At 37.7% G+C, this 24,775-nt stretch overlaps 1 protein-coding gene across 2 annotated transcripts in view; it reads left to right on the forward strand.

The window, feature by feature from the left end:
- The window catches only part of trappc10 (trafficking protein particle complex subunit 10), a 103,070-nt gene that overhangs the window by 43,062 nt on the left and 35,233 nt on the right, over positions 1 to 24,775 (forward strand). Inside the window, exons 3-6 of one of the 2 annotated variants that reach the window (XM_028800534.2) lie at positions 343 to 478; positions 2,816 to 3,012; positions 17,851 to 18,046; positions 19,402 to 19,513. In XM_028800534.2, the coding sequence (XP_028656367.1) occupies positions 343 to 478; positions 2,816 to 3,012; positions 17,851 to 18,046; positions 19,402 to 19,513 (641 nt within the window). Of the gene's footprint in view, positions 1 to 342; positions 483 to 2,815; positions 3,013 to 17,850; positions 18,047 to 19,401; positions 19,514 to 24,775 lie in introns of those variants that run through there. The other variant, XM_051926749.1, reaches the window with a different exon arrangement.

A 24,775-nucleotide genomic window follows, 5' to 3' on the forward strand; every position in this document is an offset into this window, starting at 1 on the left:
TATGCAGATGCTTTTGGAAAACTGATGAATTTGTATATTCCTGGAAAAAATTTTTTTTTAATGGTTCCTTTTAAATGTACCCTCCTGTTAGTCTTTCCAGTTGTATGTTAGATCATTTAGTTTTGTTTTCAAACAATCTGAACCTTTGTCTGCTTGGTAAAGACGTTTGATTAATAATAGAACAATTGATTTTCATTTCAATAATGTGTCAAAAGAAGATATCTTTCCTTCAAGCTAAGGTTTCTTAAAATAGGAAGATATTTGAAATGATCATTAGTAATTTTGATTTATTGGTTATGTACATGTTTTATAACTTTGGAAATTAATTTTATGTCTCTACAGGTCTTATGGTCGCCCACCAAAGATGATTCATCTAGAGGCCAACTTTGTCCAATTTAAAGAAGAACTGTTGCCTAGTGAAGGCAATAAGGCTCTTTTGACTTTTCCATTTCTACATATATACTGGACAGATTGCTGTGTAGGTGTGATCTACAGTTTTGATTTTGACTATTGTTCTTTTTCCTTTTATACAGTGCATCCGGAAAGTATTCACAGCGCATCACTTTTTCCACCTTTTGTTATGTTACAGCTTTATTCCAAAATGGATTAAATTCATTTTTTTCCTCAGAATTCTGCACACAACACCCCATAATGATAACGTGAAAAAAGTTTACTTAAGGTTTTTGCAAATTTATTAAAAATAAAAAAAAACTGAGAAATCACATGTACATAAGTATTCACAGCCTTTGCTCAATACTTTGTCGATGCACCTTTGGCAGCAATTACAGCCTCAAGTCTTTTTGAATATGATGCCACAAGCTTGGCACACCTATCCTTGGCCAGTTTCGCCCATTCCTCTTTGCAGCACCTCTCAAGCTCCATCAGGTTGGATGGGAAGCGTCGGTGCACAGCCATTTTAAGATCTCTCCAGAGATATTCAATCGGATTCAAGTCTGGGCTCTGGCTGGGCCACTCGAGGACATTCACAGAGTTGTCCTGAAGCCACTCCTTTGATATCTTGGCTGTGTGCTTAGGGTCGTTGTCCTGCTGAAAGATGAACCGCCGCCCCAGTCTGAGGTCAAGAGCGCTCCGGAGCAGGTTTTCATCCAGGATGTCTCTGTACATTGCTGCAGTCATCTTTCCCTTTATCCTGACTAGTCTCCCAGTTCCTGCCGCTGAAAAACATCCCCACAGCATGATGCTGCCATCACCATGCTTCACTGTTGGGATGGTGCCAGGTTTTCCCCAAATGTGATGCTTGGCATTCACACCAAAGAGCTCAATCTTTGTCTCATCAGACCAGAGAATTTTCTTTCTCATGGTCTGAGAGTCCTTCAGGTGCCTTTTGGCAAACTCCAGGCGGGCTGCCATGTGCCTTTTACTAAGGAGTGGCTTCCGTCTGGCCACTCTACCATACAGGCCTAATTGGTGGATTGCTGCAGAGATGGTTGTCCTTCTGGATGGTTCTCCTCTCTCCACAGAGGACCTCTGGAGCTCTGACTGAGTGACCACCGGGTTCTTGGTCACCTCCCTGACTAAGGCCCTTCTCCCCCGATCGCTCAGTTTAGATGGCCGGCCAGCTCTAGGAAGAGTCCTGGTGGTTTCGAACTTCTTCCACTTACGGATGATGGAAGCCACTGTGCTCATTGGGACCTTCAAAGCAGCAGAAATTTTTCTGTAACCTTCCCCAGATTTGTGCCTCGAGACAATCCTGTCTCGGAGGTCTACAGACAATTCCTTTGACTTCATGCTTGGTTTGTGCTCTGACATGAACTGTCAACAGTGGGACCTTATATAGACAGGTGTGTGCCTTTCCAAATCATGTCCAATCAACTGAATTTACCACAGGTGGACTCCAATTAAGCTGCAGAAACATCTCAAGGATGATCAGGGGAAACAGGATGCACCTGAGCTCAATTTTGAGCTTCATGGCAAAGGCTGTGAATACTTATGTACATGTGCTTTCTCAGTTTTTTTATTTTTAATAAATTTGCAAAAACCTCAAGTAAACGTTTTTCACGTTGTCATTATGGGGTGTTGTGTGTAGAATTCTGAGGGAAAAAATGAATTTAATCCATTTTGGAATAAGGCTGTAACGTAACATAAAATGTGGAAAAAGTGATGTGCTGTGAATACTTTCCGGATGCACTGCATATCCTAGTCTGAAAGATAATATCATAACACTCTTGACCTCAGAGTACTTTTTATGAAAACTTCTCATATAAAATACCACTTTTTACCACTCATATAAAATACCACTTGCTTCGGCAGCACATGTACTAAAATTGGAACGATACAAAGAAGATTAGCAAAATACCACTTTTCCCTTTAGTTTATTTCATGCCTACTTACGGTTTGTTTGTAAATAGTGGTATAAGGTTTTCATATGAAACACAAAAAAAAAATAGAGTTTATGTAAATAAGAGGAGTAAAACATAAGTGCAATGAAAAGCACCTGTGTAATATCACACTGAAAGTCTGGTATCATTTCAGTCTGATCATAAGTATTGGTGTTTACATGTTTAATATCACCTGATTATACGTAATAGTTTCCTGAACATTTGGATCATAATCATTCAGTAGAATTTCATGCTGTTAAAAAGGACAGAGCTGTTTTTTGAATGACTGCCATGTTTTAAGTTCGGCAACATCATAAATCAATAAAATAAAAGAATTTGCACCTGCTTATATAAAAGGAGTAAAAAAAGAAAAGTATCTAAAATGTAAACAAGTAATTTTAATGGTCTTAAACGTTAGAAGCCTTTATGTCGATTTTAATACACCTGTCTGAACATATATATATATTTTTAAACAGGATACAGAGGTTTACAAGTCTTCTGTTAAAGATGACATTACCAAATGGCAGAATATTTTGAAGAATTACAATACAGTGGACTGGCTGATTGTGTTAGTTGACAGTGATGCCAAAAAGAAGAACAAAACCAACATTCTTCCACGAACATCAATAGTAGATAAAATAAGGAGTGACTTTTGCAATAAACAGAGTGACAGGTATGCTTTTTGTAATATTACACTATTACGTTTATGCTCATTTTTCAATTTAAGGCATATATAGTATGTATTCTGCGGTGGGTTGGCACCCTGCCCAGGATTGTTTCCTGCCTTGTGCCCTGTGTTGGCTGGGATTGGTTCCAGCAGACCCCCGTGACCCTGTGTTTGGATTCAGCGGGTTGGAAAATGGATGGATAGTATGTATTTGTATTAACTTGCTTTTGGAAAAAGTAAAACTAAAGAGTCAATGATAACATTAATGTGCATGTCAGTACTTAGCATTTCTGTGTGTTTGCTGCTTTTAAATTTTCAGATATTTCTACTTGCTTATATTGGTGTTCGGTTTTGCTGCATTGCTTTTTGTGTAGTGTTAAAGTTGTCAACATACTAGCTGTAAAGAGTTTTGCATGTTAGGTGTAAATCTCTTTTCGATACTGTTTTCATACTGAATAGTAAAATGTTACTTGCTCTTTGTTTCCCTCTTGTTATACTATATATTTAGCCTCACAAAGATGTCAGCTTAAAGCATAATGTAATTGCATAACTTATTGAGAACATGACATTTCAAACCACAGAGCAGCTTTTGTACATTTTCGATAAACATGTGATGTAGTGTATTGTTACTTTAGATCTCAAAGGCATATTTATAATGTATGTATTTATTATACTGTGGTAATTGCAATGCTTAGGGTTTTGTGACACTGCTTCTTTCTCGCCTTTTATTGGGATTTCTTAGGAGTAACTGAAGTATTGGAGGAAAGGGACTAATTTAGTTAATCCTCTCTAAATAGGAAACTTGTTTCATATGGAAATTTACACACACGTTCTAATATATGAATTGTCAGCATAAAATGTTTGTTGGGATTAGCAACAGTAGGCATCTTCTGCAGTAATCAAATTGTTTTCCTCTTATTCTGTATGTATTTAGTATATGTAAGTCCATTTTAATTGTGTGAAAGATTTCTTTTTCTTCTTGTACGCTATACAAATATTTTTTGATGACATTAACTTGCAGTTGATGTGCTGCTTCTAAATTTGTTATGATTTCTTTAATTTCAATATAGATTTTTTTGAGCTTTGTGATAGATTGGTAAGAAAGGATTAATACATTTTGAGTGTAGTATGAACAGACGGAAGTATAATGTAGGGTGGTGGTGCTGCTTTAAATGAGTGCTTGCAAAAATCGAAGATTGGTTAAGTATTGAATCAAGTAAAGATAAAAAGAAAATATATTTCAGTTTTTGTGAGAATGATCTTAATGAAGTACAGGTTAATCTATGTAAAACAACTTGTTATAAAACTATATAAGAAATATGTACCCAAACAATATTAAAAATGCAACAATGCGAAACACCACGTGAAGATAATAAAACAAGCTCAAGTCGAATAAATGATCTTTTCACATGCCTCTCATTTTATATTGTCAGTTGAAGAAACAAAGTGGTAACTTTGTGAGATATTGGTATAACAGCTACAGTATAAAATATTCTTCCATCCCAATTTTGAATACTGAAAACAGACCCCCAAGAATATTCTTCTGATTTGTAAATACACTAGGGAACCAAGTATTGCACGTGATCCTGCACTAGAAATAGTTTTGACAGACAATCCATGGCTTAGATAGAATGACATAACACAAGAAACCAATCAGATGATTTGCAAAGTGAAAAATCGTCTTAATGGAAAAAACACAACACTGCAAACTGTGACGTTTATCCTAGGGTACTGATGCCTCCCACAGATCTGGTGTTACTCTCTGTGGTTTTCTATTTTTGGGTTTAACTTCATTGCTTATTTTAATTGTGGGTATAAGTTAACTTTATTGAGTTTGTATACTATATTATACTGAATAATGTCTCCCCTGAACATAATATAAGAGTGTTTGTCACTGTTACAAAATGTGTTTTGCCACTGCAAAATCTGTGAACTGTTCATTGTACATCATATTTGCTATGAGCTGAAAAATATTCATGTCTATCTGTGATTGCTTTTGTGATATCATCCCACTCAATATACATTGTGCCTCATATTGATGACTCGGGCACCGCCAAGAGTGGCAGCCTTTTCAGCAGCTCCGTGTACTACTTTTTTTTTTTACCTTTTATTTTTCTCTTTTTTTTTTTTTTTTAATTGATCACTCCTATCACTTTCTTTTATGTGGATTCGTTCCCTGGACACTCTTACTTTTACAACGTGAACATGGATTTTTACATGCCGTAGTCAACTTCAAGCGCTGAGAACAAATGCCAGTGTCGGTGTGGTTCCCTATTTACTCGACGAGGTAAGAAGGCAGTATCGTGACAGCAGAGCCGGCACTAAGCTAAAAATGAAGCGGCTTGCGAGAGAGTACCGTTTTAAGCCTTCGGTGCTTTCTGTGATCCTGGGAAATGTGAACTCAGTATCAAATAAGATCGACGAACTGGCTGTGCTGGTGAAAAATGTCAGAACCTACAGAGAATGCAGTTTGTTGTGCTTTTGCGAAACATGGCAAACTACCACCATCCCAGATGCTAATGTGGACACAGTTAGAGCGGACAGAGACGCAAGTACCTGCGGGAAGCACAAAGGAGGAGGACTAGCTCTCTATGTCAATACAAGGTGGTGTAACTCTGGACATGTAAATGTCAAAATCTCCACTTGCTGCAGGGACATCAAACTGTTGCCCGTAAGTTTGCGTCCCTATTACTTGCCCAGAGAGTTTGGACATGTCATTGTTGTTGTTTACATCCCTCCTCAGGTGGACGTGGAGATAGCGAGTGACATCATCTATTCTGCTGTTGCTAAGTTACAAACGCAGCACCCTGAGGTGCTTGTGCTAATCGCTGGAGATTTTAACCATGTGACGCTAGACAAAACATTACCGGCCTTCTCCCAGTATGTAGACTGTAACACCCGGGGAAATAAGACTATTGACTTACTGTATGTAAACGTTAAAGACGCATACAGCGCCATCCCACTGCCTGCGCTTGGGAAAGCAGATTATGGTTCTGCTTCAGCCTCACTATAAACCAAGAGTGAGGGAGCTACCTACAACCACACGCTCATTCAGGAAGTGGTCCCCTGAGGCAGAGCAGGCTCTGAGAGACGGCTTTGGAACTACGCACTGGGATATCCTGCAGGGATCACATAGTGAGAACATTGAGGAAGTTGTTGACTGCACTACTGACTACATCAACTTCTGTATGGACATTGTAGTTCTAGTAAGAACTGTACGCTGCTATGCTAACAACAAGCCATGGATTACAAGTGACATCAAAGGCCTTTTGAACCAGAAGAAAAAGGCTTTTAAAGGCGGTGATCAGCATGAGATCAAGCGCGTGCAGAAGGAACTCCGAGTCCAGTTCAGGGCAGCGAAGGAGCAGTACAGGAGAAAGCTGGAGCAGAAGTTGCAGAATAACAGCATGAAGGAAGTTTGGGATGGGATGAAGATCATCACTGGCTGCAGCTCGAAGCTGGGTGCCACCATCGAGAGAGACGTGAAGAGAGCAAATCAAATGAACAACTTCTTTAACAGGTTTGACCACCCTAACCCACTCTCACCTTGGAGTACTGCACCCTCCACCCATCCTTCTGCTGATACCAGCATAGGAGAGACATCCCCACCCACAATTACAGCAGTGCAGGTGAGCAGAGAGCTGAGGAGACTTCGTGCCAGCAAAGCAGCGGGTCCAGATGGACTGCTGAAAGTCTGTGCGTCGGAGCTGGGGAGTCCTCTACAGCGCATCTTCAACCTGAGCCTGGAACAGGGGAGAGTCCTGAGGCTTTGGAAAACATCTTGCATCACCCCACTCCCAAAGGTATCGCGTCCTAGTGAGCTGAAAGACTTCCGGTCTGTTGCTCTGACGTCATATGTGATGAAGACCATGGAGCAGCTAATCTAGTGTTAAGTGTAACATGTATTATTTCATTGCTAATTATCTAGTGTACATAAGATACAGTGCAAGGGTTTCTTGCTATGCACAGATGCTACAGAAGGTTATCTGTTCATCTGAGGTTTATCAAATCCTACACCGTTGGAGTGTTCCAGATATGTAACTTGTCATAAGTAGGAGTTTGTTATGCTGTGATGTGGATCCTGTTTTTTCACCTCAACATGTCTCCAAAATCACAGACCTCTACTGAAGAGAAATAATATGTTCACTGGATTTCCTAGGCACAATTTAAATACAGTATATATATTTTAATAAAGTTGGTTTTGAACCATAGAGTACAGTAAGGTGTTTCATAAATTCTTTTGTATTTTTTACTTGGGTTAGTGTTGTTTTTGAAATTCAGAAATACACTTTACACTGATATATTGCTTACATCTTTAAAGTAGTTGTGCTACCTATTTCGCTCAGGAAGGTTTCTGATTGGGCCTCAGTTATACTGCCATTTGTAAATAAGTACTTTAATGTATACAATATTTTTCATCATTATTATTATTTTATTGTATTTTTTTTTTTACTAAGGGCTAATATTAATTCACTTGACCTGCTTACTGTGCTACATACAGTCCTTGGTGGTGCTGGTGTGAAAGAGATGGAACAGAACTCTGTATTAAAGTTGTATTCAGTAATGGTACAAAGATGATTTAAAGTTGGTTGATTCAAAACTAAAAACTGCTAAAAACCTTGACTCTTCCTTCTGTTTTTTTTTTCTTTTTTTGTTTTAACTTCATAAAGCACTTAACACTGATTATTGATTGGTGTTCCAAACTTAATAACAGTATGAAGGTGGTAAACAATGTTGGCTTTTTCAAAAGTACATGGGCTATGCACTGATAAACTGATTACACTGCTGTTTTTATCTTGGATTTATTGCAACATATGGTATTCATAGTAAAATGAAGCGCATATTTAGCCAAGTGCATCATAACCCCATTGTCTGGTTTCCTGGATTTTGCTTCATAGATTATGTCAAATGTAACACCCCAATAAGTAATGGCAAGGAAAACAGCAGAGTTTCCTTTTGAATACGCTACATTTCACGTGTGAATTTGCAATAGTGAAACTTTCTTAAAAACAGGTATTCTGGTTTGGGTTTTGGCAGCTCATTTCTTAGAAAAAGGTACAGATTAAAATAAACTGAGAAGTTTCTTTTGTTGATGCAACAAATAGAAGCACAATCCAAGATTAGTCAAAAAGTCACATTCTAAGATAAGTGCAGTAATCCAGTGAAACAATGAAATTGTTATTCCAAAGTAGTTGAGAGAAAAAAAAGCACAGACGTTATCTTTGACATGTCACTTTTTTCAATGCTCTTATTTAAACTTTGCAAACGCTGATGAAATCATCTAAAGCTGTGCACTGGCTGATGAGAATTGTAGTACCTGCATCAACTTTGCCATATGGTTTCAGATAAGATGGATTAGAGTGCTCAAAAAAATTAATGAAACACTTAGTCATCACAGTCTAACACCATGTCAGTTAAGCTTCATGGATTTCAATCTATCCAGTTAGGAATCATAAGCGATTGTTAATCAACTTCATCTGCGCTGGTGCAATTAAGTTGATATCAGGTGCTCTGAAGAGGCAACAGCAAGGCACTCCTAAAAAAGGGAACAGTTCTGTAGGTTGTGGCCACAGACAGTTGCTCTCTCCTTATTCTTCCTGACTGATTCTTGTTTTGGATTTTGCTATTGTTTTTGTCACTATAGGTAGCATGAAGTATTCTTCTTCTTCTTTCGGCTGCTCCCATTAGGGGTTGCCACAGTGGATCATCTTCTTACATATCTTTCTGTCCTCTGCATCTTGTTCTGTTACACCCATCACCTGCATGTCCTCTCTCACCACATCCATAAACCTTCTCTTGGGCCTTCCTCTTTTCCTCTTCCCTGGCAGCTCTATCCTTAGCATCCTTCACCCAATATACCCAGCATCTCATCTCTGCACATGCCCAAACCAACGCAATCGCGCCTCTCTGACTTTGTCTCCCAACTGTCCAACTTGAGCTGACCCTCTAATGTCCTCATTTCTAATCCTATACATCCTCGTCACACGCAGTGCAAATCTTGGCATCTTTAACTCTGCCACCTCCAGCTCTGCTTTCTGGTCAGTGCCACCGTCTCCAACCCATATAACATAGCTGGTCTCACTACCGTCCTGTAGGTCTTCCCTTTTACTCTTGCTGATACCTGTCTGTCACAAATTACTCCTGACACTCTTCTCCACCCATTCCACCCTGCCTACACTCTCTTTTTCACCTCTCTCCCACAATCCCCATTACTCTATACTGTTGATCCCAAGTATTTAAACTCCACCTTCGCCAACTCTACTCCCTGCATCCTCACCATTCCACTGACCTCCCTCTCATTTACACACATGTATTCTGTCTTGTTCCTACTGACCTTCATTCCTCTCCTCTCTAGAGCATATCTCCACCTCTCCAGGGTCTCCTCAACCTGCTCCCTACTATCGCTACAGATCACAATGTTATCAGCAAACATCATAGTCCACAGGGTCTCCTGAATAATCTCGTCTGTCAGCCTGTCCATCACCATTGCAAATAAGAAAGGGCTCAGAGCCGATCCCTGATGTAATCCCACCTCCAACTTGAACGCATCCGTCACTACTACCGCAGACCTCACCACAGTCACACTTCCCTCGTACATATCCTGTACTACTCTTAAGTACTTCTCTGCCACTCGCGACTTCCTCATACAGTACCACAGCTCCTCTCGAGGCACCCTGTCATGCTTTCTCCAGGTCCACAAAGACGCAGTGCGACTCCTTCTGGCCTTCTCAAAACTTCTTCATCCACATCCTCAGAGCAAACTTTGCATCTGTGGTGCTCTTTCTTGGCATGAAGCCATACTGCTGCTCACTAATCATCACCTCACTTCTTAACCTAGCTTCCACTACTCTTTCCCATAACTTCATGCTGTGGCTCATTCATTATATTCCCCTGTAATTACTGCAGTCCTGCACATCCCCCTTATTCTTAAATATCGGCACCAGTATACTTCTTCTCCACTCCTCAGGCATCCTCTCACAAAACTCCACTGCCATCTCTCCTAGACACCTCCATACTTCCATAGGTATGTCATCTGGACCAACGGCCTTTCCATTTTTTCCTTTCTCTTTCCAGATGTCACACCAAGCACCCTTCTTGCTGTCACCCGTATTACATCTGCTGTATTTTCCCAGGTGTCTGGTAACTCTTCACTGCCACCCAGCGCCTGTCTCACTTCCACCCTAAACTCAACCTTGCAGTCTTCCTTTTTCAACTTCCACAATTTGATCCTTGGCTCTACCCTCACTCTCTTTCTCTTCTTGATCTCCAACGTCATCCTACAGACCACCATCCTATGCTGCTTAACTACACTTTCCCCTGCCACCACTTTGCAGTCTTCAATCTCCTTTAGAGTGACTCTTCTGCATTGAATGTAATCTACCTGTGTACATCTTCCTCCACTCTTGTACGTAACCCTATGTTCCTCCCTTTTTTTAAAATACGTATTCACCACAGTCATGTCCATCCTTTTGGCAAAATCCACTATCATCTGACCTTCTTCATTCCTCTCCTTGACACCATACCTACCAATCACCTCCTCGTCTCCACTGTTCCCTTCACCAACATGCCCATTGAAAACCGCTCCAATCACCACTTTCTGTCCCTTGGGTACACTGTTCATCACTTCATCCAACTCACTCCAAAAATCTTCTTTCTCACCCATTGCACACCCAACTTGCAGTGCATATGCACTAACAACATTCATCATCACACCTTCAATTTCCAGCCTCATAATCATTACTGTCTGACACTCTTTCACCCCCAAAACACTCTTGACATACTGTTCCTTCAGAATAACTCCTACCCCATTTCTCCTCCCATCCACACCATGATAGAAAAATTACCTGCAGCCAATTCAGATTGTACAGGTAGTCCAGCTCCTCCATGAATGCACATCCATACATGCCGATGCAAGAAGATTTGCTGCGTCTCCCAGGACAATCTCGGCAGCACGGGGGATATACCAGGAATACGGGCCATTACACGAGGAAAGCTGGTTAGGGCCTAAGAAAGGGCATCAACCCAGCAGCAAGACCAGTATCTGCTCCTTTGTGCAAAGAGGAAAAGGAAGAGCACTGCCAGAATCCTACAAAATGACACCCAGCTGGCTACTAGTGTGCATATTTTTAAACTGTCAGAAACAGACAGGGTGGCATGAGGGCCTAGTGTCCTATAGTAGGACCTGTGCTCACAGCCCTTCACTGTGCAGCTCGATTGCTATTCGCCAGAGTGTAACACAATTGGCAGCTCAGTCATTGGTGTCCTGTTCTCTTCACAGATGAGTGTAGGTTCACACTGAGCACATGCGACAGGCGTGAAAGAGTCTGGAGACGCTGTGGTAATTGTTACACAACCTGCAACATCATCCTGCATGACTGGTTTGGAGGTGGGTCAGTGATTGTCTGGGGAAGCATATTGTTGGACGGTTGCACAGACCTCCACATGCTAAGCAATGGTACCCTAAATATTGTTAGGTACCAGGATGAAATCTTCAGAGCTATCATCAGACATTATGCTGGTGCAGTGGGCCCTGGGTTTCTCCTGGTGAAGGACAATGCCTTACCTCGATGTAACTATAGGCAGTTCCTAGAAGATGAGGGCACTGATACCATTGATTGGTCCTCAAAGTTGAATCCAATTGAGAACCTCTGGGACGTTATGTATCGATGCATCCGATGCTGCCAGGTAGTGCCACAGATTGTCCAGGAGCTCACTGATGCCCTGATCCAGGTCTGGGAGGAGATCTCCTAGAACACCATCCACCGTCTCATCAGGAGCATGCCCAGGCGCTCTCAGGAGTGCAAACAGGCACATGGGGGTCATATACACAACTGGTTCACATTATGAGTTGCTGTGATGAAATTCACGCAAGTTGGATCAGCTTGTGTTTTCAATTTTTGACTTTGATTTTTGGTGTGATGTTGAATCCAGCCCTCAGTGGGTTGGTGATTTTGGTTTCCATTGACCGTTGTTACATCATATTGTTCTCAACGAATTACACATTATAACTTGGTAAAGATTTTGCTCTTGAATATTTTGTTCATCTAGATCTGATGTGTGATTTAAGTGTTCCTTTAAATTTTTTAAGCAGAGTATGTTATATATCTTTCTTATTGGAGCAGTTGTCCAAAACTCACTATGCTCGCAGCCACAGCACTTGGCAAGCACATGAACTATATAGTTTGCTTGCTAAACGTGTCTTCTTTGAGCTTCACCAGACTTTTCTCTTTCCAGTTCGGTTCTGCAGATGGCCTTCATTGGCATAAACTGGCACACCCTATTTCTTTGTGTGATTGCTGTCTTCACTGTGGGGGTGGGGGAGAGACATGCAGTGCATTAGAATACCCCAGTCATTGCAGCATTATTAACAACAAATATCAATAAATTTAAAACATGTCGTCTAATTATCTTTTTTCGACAACATCACCAAATTTCAGTCAAACCAGTCAAAGCATTTTTGATATTTAGGGATATTTAATTTTTCAAATGGAGGGAGGGGGATATCCCTAAATAATATATTTAATGTCCTTTCTTAGTGGATACCCACTGCCCTACCAGTACCATCCTGCTAAATTTAAACTTTAGCTTAATTGGAAATTGTGTTTTTGTTTGAGTGAATGAATGAGTCAATCAGCTTTGTATTATGAACTGTATATATAGTGAATATAGTAGACATGCAACAAAAATGTCATTACCTGAAAAGAAATAATGCAAAGGAAAAGTGTCATATAAAAGCTAATGATTTCATGAAGGGCATAAAAACTGTTGATGAAGGCTCATGAATGTATAATACATCTTACTATGCTTTACTTGAAGTCGGATGTTTACATGCGTTTAGGGTGAATTCTTTAAAACTCACTTTATAATCCCTACACAGATTCTGTGCTAAAACTATAAATTTGACATACTATTTAAGAAATTTACTTTGTGCAGGGACAAACTAATTTTTTCTAACAATTTCACAGACAGATTTTTACCTTTTATTGACTAAATCACAATTCCAGTCTGTCATAAGTTTATATACACTTTGTTAACTGTGCCTTTAAACAGCTTGGAAAATTCTAGAAAATGATTTCAAGCCTTTGGTCAATTAGACAATTAGACCATAGCCAATTAGCTTAATTGAAGTCAACATGTGAATGTATGTTAAGGCCTACCATCAGACTCGTTGCCTCTTTGCTTGATGTAATGGGAAAATCAAACGAAATCAGTCAAGACCTCAGAAAAAAATTGTAGACATTCACAAATCTTGTTCATCCTTGTGATCAATTTCTAAACAACCTGAATGATCCATGTTCATCTGTACAAACAATAATGCTACAGTATAAACCGCATGGGACCACATAGTCGTCATGACTATCAAGAATGAGACGCATTCTTTCTCCTAGATAAGAATGTACTTTGGCACAAAAAGTGCAAATCAGTCTCGGAACAACAACAAAGGATCTTGTGAAGGTGCTGGAGGAAACAGGTAGACAAGTGTCTATATCCACAGTAAATGAGTCCTATATTGATATAACCTGAAAGGTTGCCCGGGAAAGAAGAAGCCACTGCTCCAAAGCCGCCATAAAAAAAGCCAGGCTGCAGTTTGCAGTGGCACACAGGCACAAATATTTTACCTTCTGGAGAAATGTTCTCTGGTCTGATGAGTCCAAGGTTGAACAGTTTCTCCAATAATGACCATTGCTATGTTTGGAGAAAAAAGGGTGAGGCTTGCAAGGAAAAGAACACCATACCAACCTTCAAGCATGGGGGTGGGAGCGTCATGTTGTTGGGGGTGTGTCTTTCAGATGGACAATGACCCCTAGCATATCTCCAAAGTTGTGGGAAAAAATGGCTTAAGGACAGCAAGGTGAAGGTATTGGAGTGGCCATCACAAAGCCCCTGACCTCTATCCGATTGAAAAGTTGTGGACAAAACTGAACAAGCGTGTGCATGCAAGGAGGCCTACAAACCTGTCCATTATACCAGTTCTGTCTGGAGTAATGGGCTAAATTTCTAGCACCTTATTTTAAGAAGCTTGTGGAAGGCTACCCAAAACATTTGACTCAAGTTAAACAATTTAAAGGTGGTGCTACCAAATATTAACAGTGTATTTAAACTTGTGACCCACTGGAATTGTAATATAGTCTCGTATATAACTCTTGACTGTGAACATTGGCAAAATTATTTTTGCCAATTATTTCTGCACAAAGTAGATGTCTTAAACGATGTGTCAAATTTGTTTGTTAGTATAAAATCTTTGAATGAGTTATAATGTGAGTTTTAAAGAATTCACCCTAAGTGTATGTAAACTTCTGACTTCAACTGCATAGTTTAATGCACAGCGTAAATGATTATACCTTGATTATTTTTTTTCTTTAACCTCTCCGGAGTGATTTGATAATGGATATGACGTCTTTACCTTAGCCAGGGCATCATGATATTATTCAAATATATGCTTTTTAGGCTGTTTATAGCCAGTTTAGAGCCAGTAACATACTCTACCTGTCTCCCACTTTTTCACCTATAGGCAAAGTTAAACCTTAAATTAAACCGACATTGCAGAGACAACTTGTCATTAAATGCCCTGAGCTGCATCAGAAAGATTTACGTTATTTATTTATTTTTATTCTGTGTCAAACTCACTCCAGTTTTAGGGTCCTGGGTACAAGGCAGAACCCTAACCTCGATAAGGAACAACAAATGATCATTCTAGGCCAGTTTTGATTTCACACTTGCCTAACATGCATATCTCAGGAACATTGAAGGGGAACTGGAATATCATGAGAACATACTATACAGACATTTACAGAAAACAGTGACATAGTCCAGAACCAAGTTATAATTTGAGCCCAGTTTCCAGGTACTTGAAGACGAAGCATACTGCTGTTTATGTTCACTGTGTAAATGAACAAATATCTCATTTATGTTTGATGCAATCAATGTACAAGAGATGCGTTCTTTATAGTTCTTGCTTATAGTGTAAAACAGACTGTTGGCCTTTTCCTGTTTCCTTGTAATTTCAGGTGTTTGTGAAAAGACATTATCAAATAAAAGACATGATACAGTTTTAAATATTAATTTTATGTCTTGCAAGGTGTACTCTCAAATATTTAATAGTTCCATTTTAGTGCTAAAATTAATACATTTCTTTAAAAAGATCTGGTAAAGAAGCACAAAACACATTTCTAAGAGGCAGCTGATTTCTTTCCTCTTTATTATGAAAAAATACTTGTTTTAGGAAAAAATGTTTCAAGAATTCAGAAAATGAGTAATGTGTTAAAAGATTCTATGTTTGGTTGGTATAAAATGTATGTAAGAGGTGGTCTTTTCACATCTGCTCTTCTTGTAAGGACTGTTTTTGTTGCTCTCTTCCTCTCACTCTGATTGCTGGCTTATATCTGGTTTTCTCTGCAATTTTGCAAAACTGGTGTTGTTTTTAGTTTCAATGAATATTTAGATGTTGTATTATTATTGTTTAATTTGTGAGACTTGTAGGGTACATTTACTAGATTCATCTACTCCTGCACTTGAAGATTACCACAAACACACACAGATGCATACAGATCCTATCTAGACAAAGTCTTGGGTGATGCCCAATTGCCAGTCACTCAATATTCCACATGGGATTCTCTACATAGGGATTCACTATCACCAGTACGAACAAAACATACAAGTGTCCTCGTGTCACATGTAACCGCTTGACCGCCTTTTAGTTATATACCACTTACCAACCAAGCAATGTATTACTATTGCTACAGTTGTTCTAAATATTGAAGATAACCCGGTAGGCAAGAAAGCAACAATCTTCCCACACTAGGCGCACTTTTATTATTTCAGTCAGTCTAGGTAAAAGACAAAGGGTAGAAATGTAAAAGCAGCATAGCATTTATTAAAGTATAATAATACACACAGAAGACAATTATAATAGAAAAATAAAACGACAGCAAAAGTATGGATATTGTCTTTAGAAAAGCTTACTGAAACTCGGCAATGTCAAAGAATGAAAGTTGTCCTTAGTGTGTTTTAAATTAGCGATCAGCGTTAAGTTGCATTCTCCGACGTTTAGTTGAAATGGTCACACGTCTTGATCTGTGTTGTCACTTCTTAGGTTGTTGCTCTTCTGTTGCCTTTTTTGGTCCCTCAGATGAGCCATTTATGTTAAAATGCACACATTGGATTTTAGGACAGGTGACATTATGCACATTTGATTGGCTCTTTTGTCCTTGTGATAAATGGCTCTTCTCAAAGTGTTTGATCTTTTAACACACCTCCATACTGCTTTCCTTTCCCAGGTTATAAACTAATTAAAACAGCTGGTAGTTCTGTGGTGTTTAACCTAATTGAAACAGATGTAGTATAAACCAATAGAAACAGGTGCACTAAAGTTAGTGTACAATACAGGAAAAATGTATGAACGAGAAATACTTCCAATGTGAATTGTCTCTGTAGTTTAGTTGCTTTTAAGAATCTTGTAAATTCAGTTCATCCTGGTTTGTTTCAGCAAAAAATATAAAATTAATATGAGCCGTGTTAAATTTTTTTTTATTGCACATTTTCCTCTCCAGGACAGATGTATAAATTGATTATTGCCTAACAGTAATCGGTGTGATAATACCAAACTAGGGCTGTCAAATTACCCAAAAAATAATGTTTGAATATTCATACTTGAAAATAAGTAAATATATTCAAAAATATTTGAACTTAGATTAACGATTCTAGTTGTTTCATGCATTGTTTTATGTGTTTTTTGATACCTCATTATTATACACTTCTCTGAATTATTAGTAGTTTTTACTTTATTTTTTTAAACTTGTGCACCTGCCAAACATGAAGTGCTTAAGACACATTTAAACCTTTGTAATAAAAGGAAAGTCAGAATTATGACAGCTGCTTTCCATTTGCTTTAATGAGAAGGTATTGGCTTTAAACAATTGTTAGGGATTTCGGGTTTAAGACTGAATGGGACAGAATCAGATGTTAAACGATAGTATTAGGACATAGGATAAGCATTTAGAAAAACTGTTCTGAGTACATTGGTAGATCTAAGTGCAGAGCAATAGTAAAGAAAAAAAACACTATGCTGTGAAGTGGTCTGGCTGTAATTCTTATTAACGATGATAAGCTAACCATTCAAAATTATGAAAAGGCTGATCGTGGAAACAAAGTGTAAAAGCAGATCAGTAAAATACTGCAGCTTTGCATAATGATGGCAGAATTATACGAGTAAATCAAACAATTGTTGTTTGACAGTCGAGTGTCAGCTTTTGTCTTCGAACAAGACCTCTTTAAAAGAAATTTGAATTATATCTGTGTTAACAATGTTCGATCTAACTGCTCTATCTATACAAGTATAGTAAGCTGCAGTGATGCCTATATATGAAACTAAACATTTGTTCAATTCAGAAGGCAGTAACTGTTGTATGAAGACATGGAAATGTTCTCATTTATCCACGCATTATTGTACAGTATTTTTTAGTGTCTTTTTTTCCATTTGACTTCACCATGTAGAAATCGCAGCCCTTTATAAACATGACCCTTCCTCTCCTTTCTTTCAGAGTACCATAATGTTTGGGACATTTGGCTTCATAGGTGTTTGTGATTTTGCAAAAATATCGTAAAATCTAAGAATGTCTTTTAATTACATTTGAAATTTTTGATTACAGATTTAAACTTATGGAGCACAAGGTATCAAATCAGCTAAAAATGTACCAATATAACGGGGTTCAAATATATTTATTAATGTGTCGGATGTTTTTGAGTATATAATTGCTTAAAATTGGCCTTGTTTTACTTCTGGAAGTATGTGTACAAGTTGATTTTTTTTTTTTCACCCCCCACCTAAATGTTAACTTTTTCTAGATGTGTAGTGCTGTCAGATCCTTTAAAAGAATCCTCCCGCTCTCAGGAATCTTGGAATGCATTCTTAAATAAACTCAGGACATTGCTTCTCATGTCCTTTACAAAAAACCTTGGCAAATTTGAAGATGACATGAGAACTTTAAGGGAGAAGCGAACAGAACCTGGTTGGAGCTTCTGTGAGTACTTCATGGTTCAGGTAAAAAATCTTACTCTTTATTGCAAAAAATTCCCTTTAATTACAAATTGTTATATAACATTTAAAATGTTTAGAATTTCATGAGGAAGTACTAAATTAATCTACACGTAGTACACAATCTTTGTAGCATATATAGTTTACTCAAAATATTCTTGGTGTGCATGGTTTACTAGTAAGCGCTTTTCTTTTTTCTAAATTAAAAAAAGCCCGATCATACTGTACATTCAAAGCAGATTCTGATGCAAAAGTAAAATGTCTATACCTTTACCCTTTTTTATGCTGTGTTTAATGTTTGTCCAGATACCTGTGAGTGTGGGTTTTGGGACTATTGTTTTGGGTTGGGCACATTTTTTACAAAGTAATGTGTCAAAAACGGACAAATATAAAACTGAATATATGTTTATTATTCTCATATATTCCTACTCCATCCATTTACATTAGAAATACTGCAGTGCTTTTAGTATAAAACTGAAACTTTTATGAAGTTATCCTGCCACTAACATCAAAGGACAAAGATTCTAAAGTGCAGTCTGTGTAATAATATTACCCAATGTCCAGATTGTAAAGAGTCAAATAAAGCAAGTGCAGTGTTAGTGAGCCTTGTTGAGGAGAAACACATCGGGACAGTTTGTACAGTATATACTGTAAGGACGGTAAGATCGGTTAGTGAAGAGCTGTGTGTAGTAGTGAATGTGATTAGTATGAACTAGGGGTGAGACTGAAGCAGCTGTGGGTGGAAGTGCTAGAGGAAAAATATGAAGAATGGGTCTTAGCTCTACAGTAAGCATTCCTAAGACTGAGAGAGATCAAGATAAAGTTAGGTCGCCACTCTATATAAACCCTAATACCCTAAGGTTTTAAATTGTTATTGGCCAAATTAAAAAAGTGAGTAATTTCTTAATCTATGGTTACTGTAGAACTGCAATAGTTGGTATATCAATTCAAACTTTAATTATGAGATTAAGTTATTTGATCTTATGCAAAAACATGAACAAACATTGCATTTTAATACTTTTGTAGTTCTGAAAGAATATGCATATATTCTGCAAAATGCCTTACTGTGAGCCAGATACAAAATCATTTAATGTAGTGCCATTTTAAAATCGACTAAACTTAAAGGAAGCCATGTATGAAACATTAAAACTACTGAAGATAGTTGTGCCACATAATGAATAGAGAGAATAATAAAACAATTTTTTTTTGTTTATTGTTGTCTGTTACAAAGAAGTGACTTATTTTTGTGCTTACGTGATTCTTTTGAGAGACCATTGCCCTTCATGTTTATCTGTACTACTTGTTGGTAACTTTTGCTAATTGAACAATGCTTATTTATGTTTTTGTTTGGCCTTTCCTAGGAGGAGCTTGCATTTGTTTTTGAAATGTTGCAACAGTACGAAGATGCCCTGGTGCAGTATGATGAACTGGATGCCCTGTTTACACAATATGTTGTTAATTTTGGTGCTGGAGGTGAGGCCTTTTTTAATGTGTGTGTGTGTGTGTATAAATAGTATTTGAATTTAGAAGATTAGAGAATGTAAATGATAGTAAATAAAGCAATTTAAGGCTTCTCTGTGTTAGGGAAAGTTTTTTCTTTTGTGTTTTATTTTCTAAAGTGAGACAGTTTGGCCATTTGAATGTATTTGTTTGCTTTTATATGTCTTACTAATTCCAGTGTGCAACAGAATACTGTATTTATAAAAAAATAAAACAAAAAAAAACTTTCATTAGACGTGTATCTTTTGTGTGACCCTCACAATAGTAGACAATTTGTATATCCCCTTCTGGGACTGTTGTGAGTACTGTGATGAAATATTCAGAGAGACCAGTAATGGAACATAATAAATGCAGTAATGCAGATACTTTGAACCACTTCCAGTTTACTTATTATCATAGCAGCTCCGATTAAGATGCCATATCTCTTGCCCTACATATAATCCCTACACGCCTGGATGATAAAAAAAAAAAAAACTGCTTACTGAGTATTATTTATAGAGTATATCTCAGAAGTAACTTTGTTGTACCATCAAAGCTGGTCATCATGTTCCTAGTAGTGGGTCTTGGTGGACTTCCTGAGTGGCTTTCCTATGCATGTTTGAATTTGCATCATAGCTTCCTCCACACTTAGGTAAACTCTGTCATTACATTTGCTGATGACACTTTAAGCATAGGACTGACCACCAGCAATGATGGGGCAGCTTATGGAGAGAATAGATTCGCTTTCTAACACTGTGGTGCCAGAATAGCACACTTTCTCTTAATGTCAGCAGATTGAAAGAGCTGGTCATAGACTTCAGGAAGCAGTAGTTCTGGCCACATTCCCATTTACATTAACAGAGATATAATGGAGGGGGCCAGCAGCTTTAAATTTCGTGGACTGCCCATCCTTGACAATCTCAGGCATGCATAATACATCTGGGTTACAGTCAAGTTTACAGAAGATGGTGAGCATAGATGTGCAATTTCATAATAGTTTGTGAACAGAGGAAATATATGGCAAAGGTTATTCCCACCATGAAAAAGGAAAAAGATGATCATTTTTCATCATTGCAATAACTTTTACCCCTTTTCTAGATGCATGCTGACAAGGATAATTACTAAATTTAGTAGAATCCGTTCTTGTTTGACTCAATTACTTCCTTCTATGGCATTTGTAAAGCTCAGGTAAAGGGTGCTGAAGATGGCACACAGCTGCCTTTTTATTCAGGACAAAAATGAACCGTAAAAAATGCAGATAATATTATTAAAGATCTTAACCATCCTGTGCAATCACTTTTCTCCGCCCCCTGTTTTGACAAATTATATAGGACCACTAACAATTTCATCCCTAGATTCAAGAACAGCTTTTGTCCAAAAAGGTATACAGTTAGGTCCAAAGATATTTGGACAGATACAATTTTCATAATCTTGGCTCTCTACACCACCACAATGAATTTGAAATTAAGCAATTTTTGTGCGGTTGAAGTGTAGACTTTCAGCTTTAACTTAAATAGTTTATCAAAAATATCGTATAAGCCATTAAGGAATAACAGCCTTTTTTTATACATCATCCCCCTATTTTCAGGGACTCAAAAGCAAACAAATATAATGTATCTTTTTCAGTATTTGGTTGAAAATCCTTTATAGTCAATGTCTCCCAGAAGTCTGGAACCCATGGCCATCTCCAAGTGTTGGGTTTCCTCTCAAGTGATACTTCGCCAAGCTGTCGTCAGTTGCTGTTTGTTTGTTGGACTTTCTGCCATCAGTTTTTTCTTCAGTACATGAAAATGCATGTCCAATTGGGTTGAGGTCAGTTGATTGCCTTAGACATTGATGAATATTCCACTACTTTGCTTTGAAAAGCATTTGGTTTGCTTTTGCAGCATGTTTTGGCTCATTGTCCTTCTGTACTGTGAAGCATTGCCTTATCAGTTTTGCAGCATTTGGCAGAATCTGAGCAAATAGTATAGCCCTGTACACCTCAGATTTCATCCTATTACTTCTTCTACAAGTCATATCATCAATAAACACTAGTGATTGACTTCCATTCACAGCCATTCACAGATGATATGGTATTCATTGGATTATGAGATGTTTCTTCCCTTCTCCACACTCTTCTCTTTCCAACATTCTGGTATATAATTATCTTAGTTTCCTTTGTCCGAAAAAAACTGTTCCAGAACTGGACAGGCTTTTAAAAAATGTTTTCTGGCAAAGTCTAACCTGTCTTTTGCTTGAGGTTTACTAGTGTTTTCCACCTTGTCTTTACTTTCATGAAGTCTTCTCTTGATTGTAGACTTTGGCAATGATAGGTCTACCGCCAGAGAGAGTGTTCTTGGTTAGGGGTGGGCGGTATGACCAAAATTCTATTATCACGGTATTTTTCTAAATTATCCCGGTTTCACGGTATTCAACGGTATTTTTTCCCCCATGCATGAGTGGATGTTAGCCAGTAATTGCAGTGGAAAATGTGGTTAAGAATAACCTATTCCACTGTCAAGAGTATTGTACATTGTACAAAAAAAACATTTTAATTTACACACAAGTATTAATACAGTTTTGCATTGCCCCATAAAGTGATAGTTTTCAAGGGGGTGGCACTAATGGAGAAGGTATCACATTGCATGACAGATGCAGTCAAAATATAGAACCTTTTTATTGAACAAATTTTGCAAAAACAAACTATAATTTTGACAACATATTTTCAACCAAAGAGGCATTTAGACTTAGTAAAATATCCAGAAGTGCTTGTCAAAAATTGTATTGCACCGAATATGTCTTAGAAAAGGAATAAATAGTAAATATTTTTTGTAAATCAACTACATTTTCTGTTAATGTTAACAATCTCTGTCCACTGACACGTTAAAGTGACTTTTTAAACAACTTTATCATCATTAAACTGCATAATATTTAAACTAATAAATAATAACAATAAAATAAATAATAGTGCAATTATCAGTAATAATACTATTACTTCAAGACTTCAAGCCCAGGTGCATTACACAGTATTCACCAAATTAAAATAAAATAAAACAGGTGCAACTTGGTGATGACATCTTTACCAACTGAACCATCATTTAGGCAAACTGCATTGATATGGACCTAGCTTCAAGCTAAGCTATACTGGGAAGAAAAAAACTATATGTCGAGAACAAAGTCAACATTTCCACTTTATTCTCGCCGTTTATGTCGAGATTAAAGTCGACATTTCCACTTTATTCTCATAGTTTACTTCATAATTAAAGTAGAATGTCGTAAACTAAACTTCTTCCTAAAATCAATGTTTAATCAATTACTTAATTTACCCCGTCATAAATTAATGCAGCACATTAAATGCTTTGTGTTGCGTTCCCCGACCCAGTTGTTAATCACTACGCTTCTTAAACTGACTTCCTCCGCACTAAGAGAAGACAGCAATCACCATACAGAATCCATTCACTTCATGATATTCCTGCTTTCTGAAAATTTAGAATGCTAAGATAAATACTTGATATCATTTTTATGATGAAATGCATTAAAGCAGGTATTACACATGCACGGTAGTGAGGCAGTAGTGCTGCTCCCTTGCAGTAAGGGGTCCACAGGTGTATGTTCAGTGTAGAGAACTTTATGGCAGGTGTGACGAGGCTCCAAAAAACTGGATGTATGAATAGCTATCGCACAGGTTTAACTTAAATATTGTGTAAATGTTGGGTTTGTGATCTGCTGGTCAGAGACACGAACACAGAATTCAATGCATGTTCTTCTGAGCGGGCTATCTTTATTGCATGCATGCTGTCTCTATCTGACGTACCAAAACGCCAGTTCCTATCCTTCCTTTTTCTTTCACCACATAACCAATCACCACACGATAAACGTCTTTGTGAAATTAAAACTAGTTCTAAACTTAGCCCACGGAGTGTTCAGAACTTTAAAAATATCTTCATTATACATGTTTAATTATGCCATCCATTCAGAGTTGCGCCCATCTCTGAACGAGTCACCAGCACATCGCAGGATGAATACAAGCAAAACATACACTAGCAGGGTCAATATAGCACAACAAAACCCCACATCCTACATGACTTTGAAAGGAAACTGAAGCACGCTGAGTAAACCCACCAGAAAAACATGCAAATGCAAGGCAGGCACGCTGCCATGCCCCCATATGATTAATGCATGCTTTAATGCATTTCACCATGAAAATTATATTAAGTATTTATCTTAGCATTCGAAATGTTCAGAGAGCAGGAAGATCATGAAGTGAATGTATTCTGTGCGGCGATCGCTGCCGGCACCTCTTCTTAGTGCAAGAAGAAGTCAGTTTAAGAATCACTTAACACAAAGATTGACACAAGATTGTAAAAACCATTATATGTTAAGACTGATTTGGCAGAAATTAATTATTTTCTTCTTTAATGTATATTTTGGAAAAAAAAATAGGGAAGTGTTGGTATTTAAATGTCATCATCTTAAGACATAATTATAAATAGAATTGTAGCTTTTGCAGAAGTGCATGAAAAATAGGAATATTATAACAAACAGCAATAACCTCCAATCCCGCAAGAATTAAAAAAGAAGAAAAACGTCTTATTGTGACTGATGATAGTAGAGCAATGATTGTAATGTCTAATATTGGTGTATTGCCATAGGTATAAAGGAGCCCCAGTAGCATTTCTTGATAAAGAAAAGAAAGCTAAGGAAGTGAAACAAATTTCTTTTTAACTTGGAGTATATTCTCCTTCCTCCTTATTTCTTTTTATATGTTTTTAATATTTTGTTAGATCACCATTGTTTTCATTTGTAAAAAATCAAGGATTTTATAGTTTATATCTCAGTCGAAAACATCGATGGGCAATATTTTGTGGCAAGCAGACATTTCTTTTCAGAACTTATAAATATCGGAAAAGTGCATCTCTGTGCACTGTTTTTGTTCAAAATATTGAGGTATACTGTCTAAAGATTTGAAAGACTTAAAGGGAAAGTTAATTGTTTTTCACATATGGACTTATTATGAAACCAAGGCCGGTGTTTGATAAAACACTGTATTTCTACATACTTCTTGAAAGACTGGTGTATGTGACTTACAAGTACACTTTCTCACTCTGACATAGAAATAATCGACTCATTTCTTTTCTTTCTTTAGTTTTTGACACCCTGATTAGGGTCATATTGTTTTAAGAATGCTATTTCATTATATTATATATTAATGTTATTTTGTTATTTTAGAGTTGCCTATTTTTTGTTTAAATCATTACCTGCGTAACTTCTTTA

This window comes from Erpetoichthys calabaricus, chromosome 4 (assembly GCF_900747795.2).
Source record: "Erpetoichthys calabaricus chromosome 4, fErpCal1.3, whole genome shotgun sequence".
Taxonomy (NCBI): domain Eukaryota; kingdom Metazoa; phylum Chordata; class Cladistia; order Polypteriformes; family Polypteridae; genus Erpetoichthys; species Erpetoichthys calabaricus.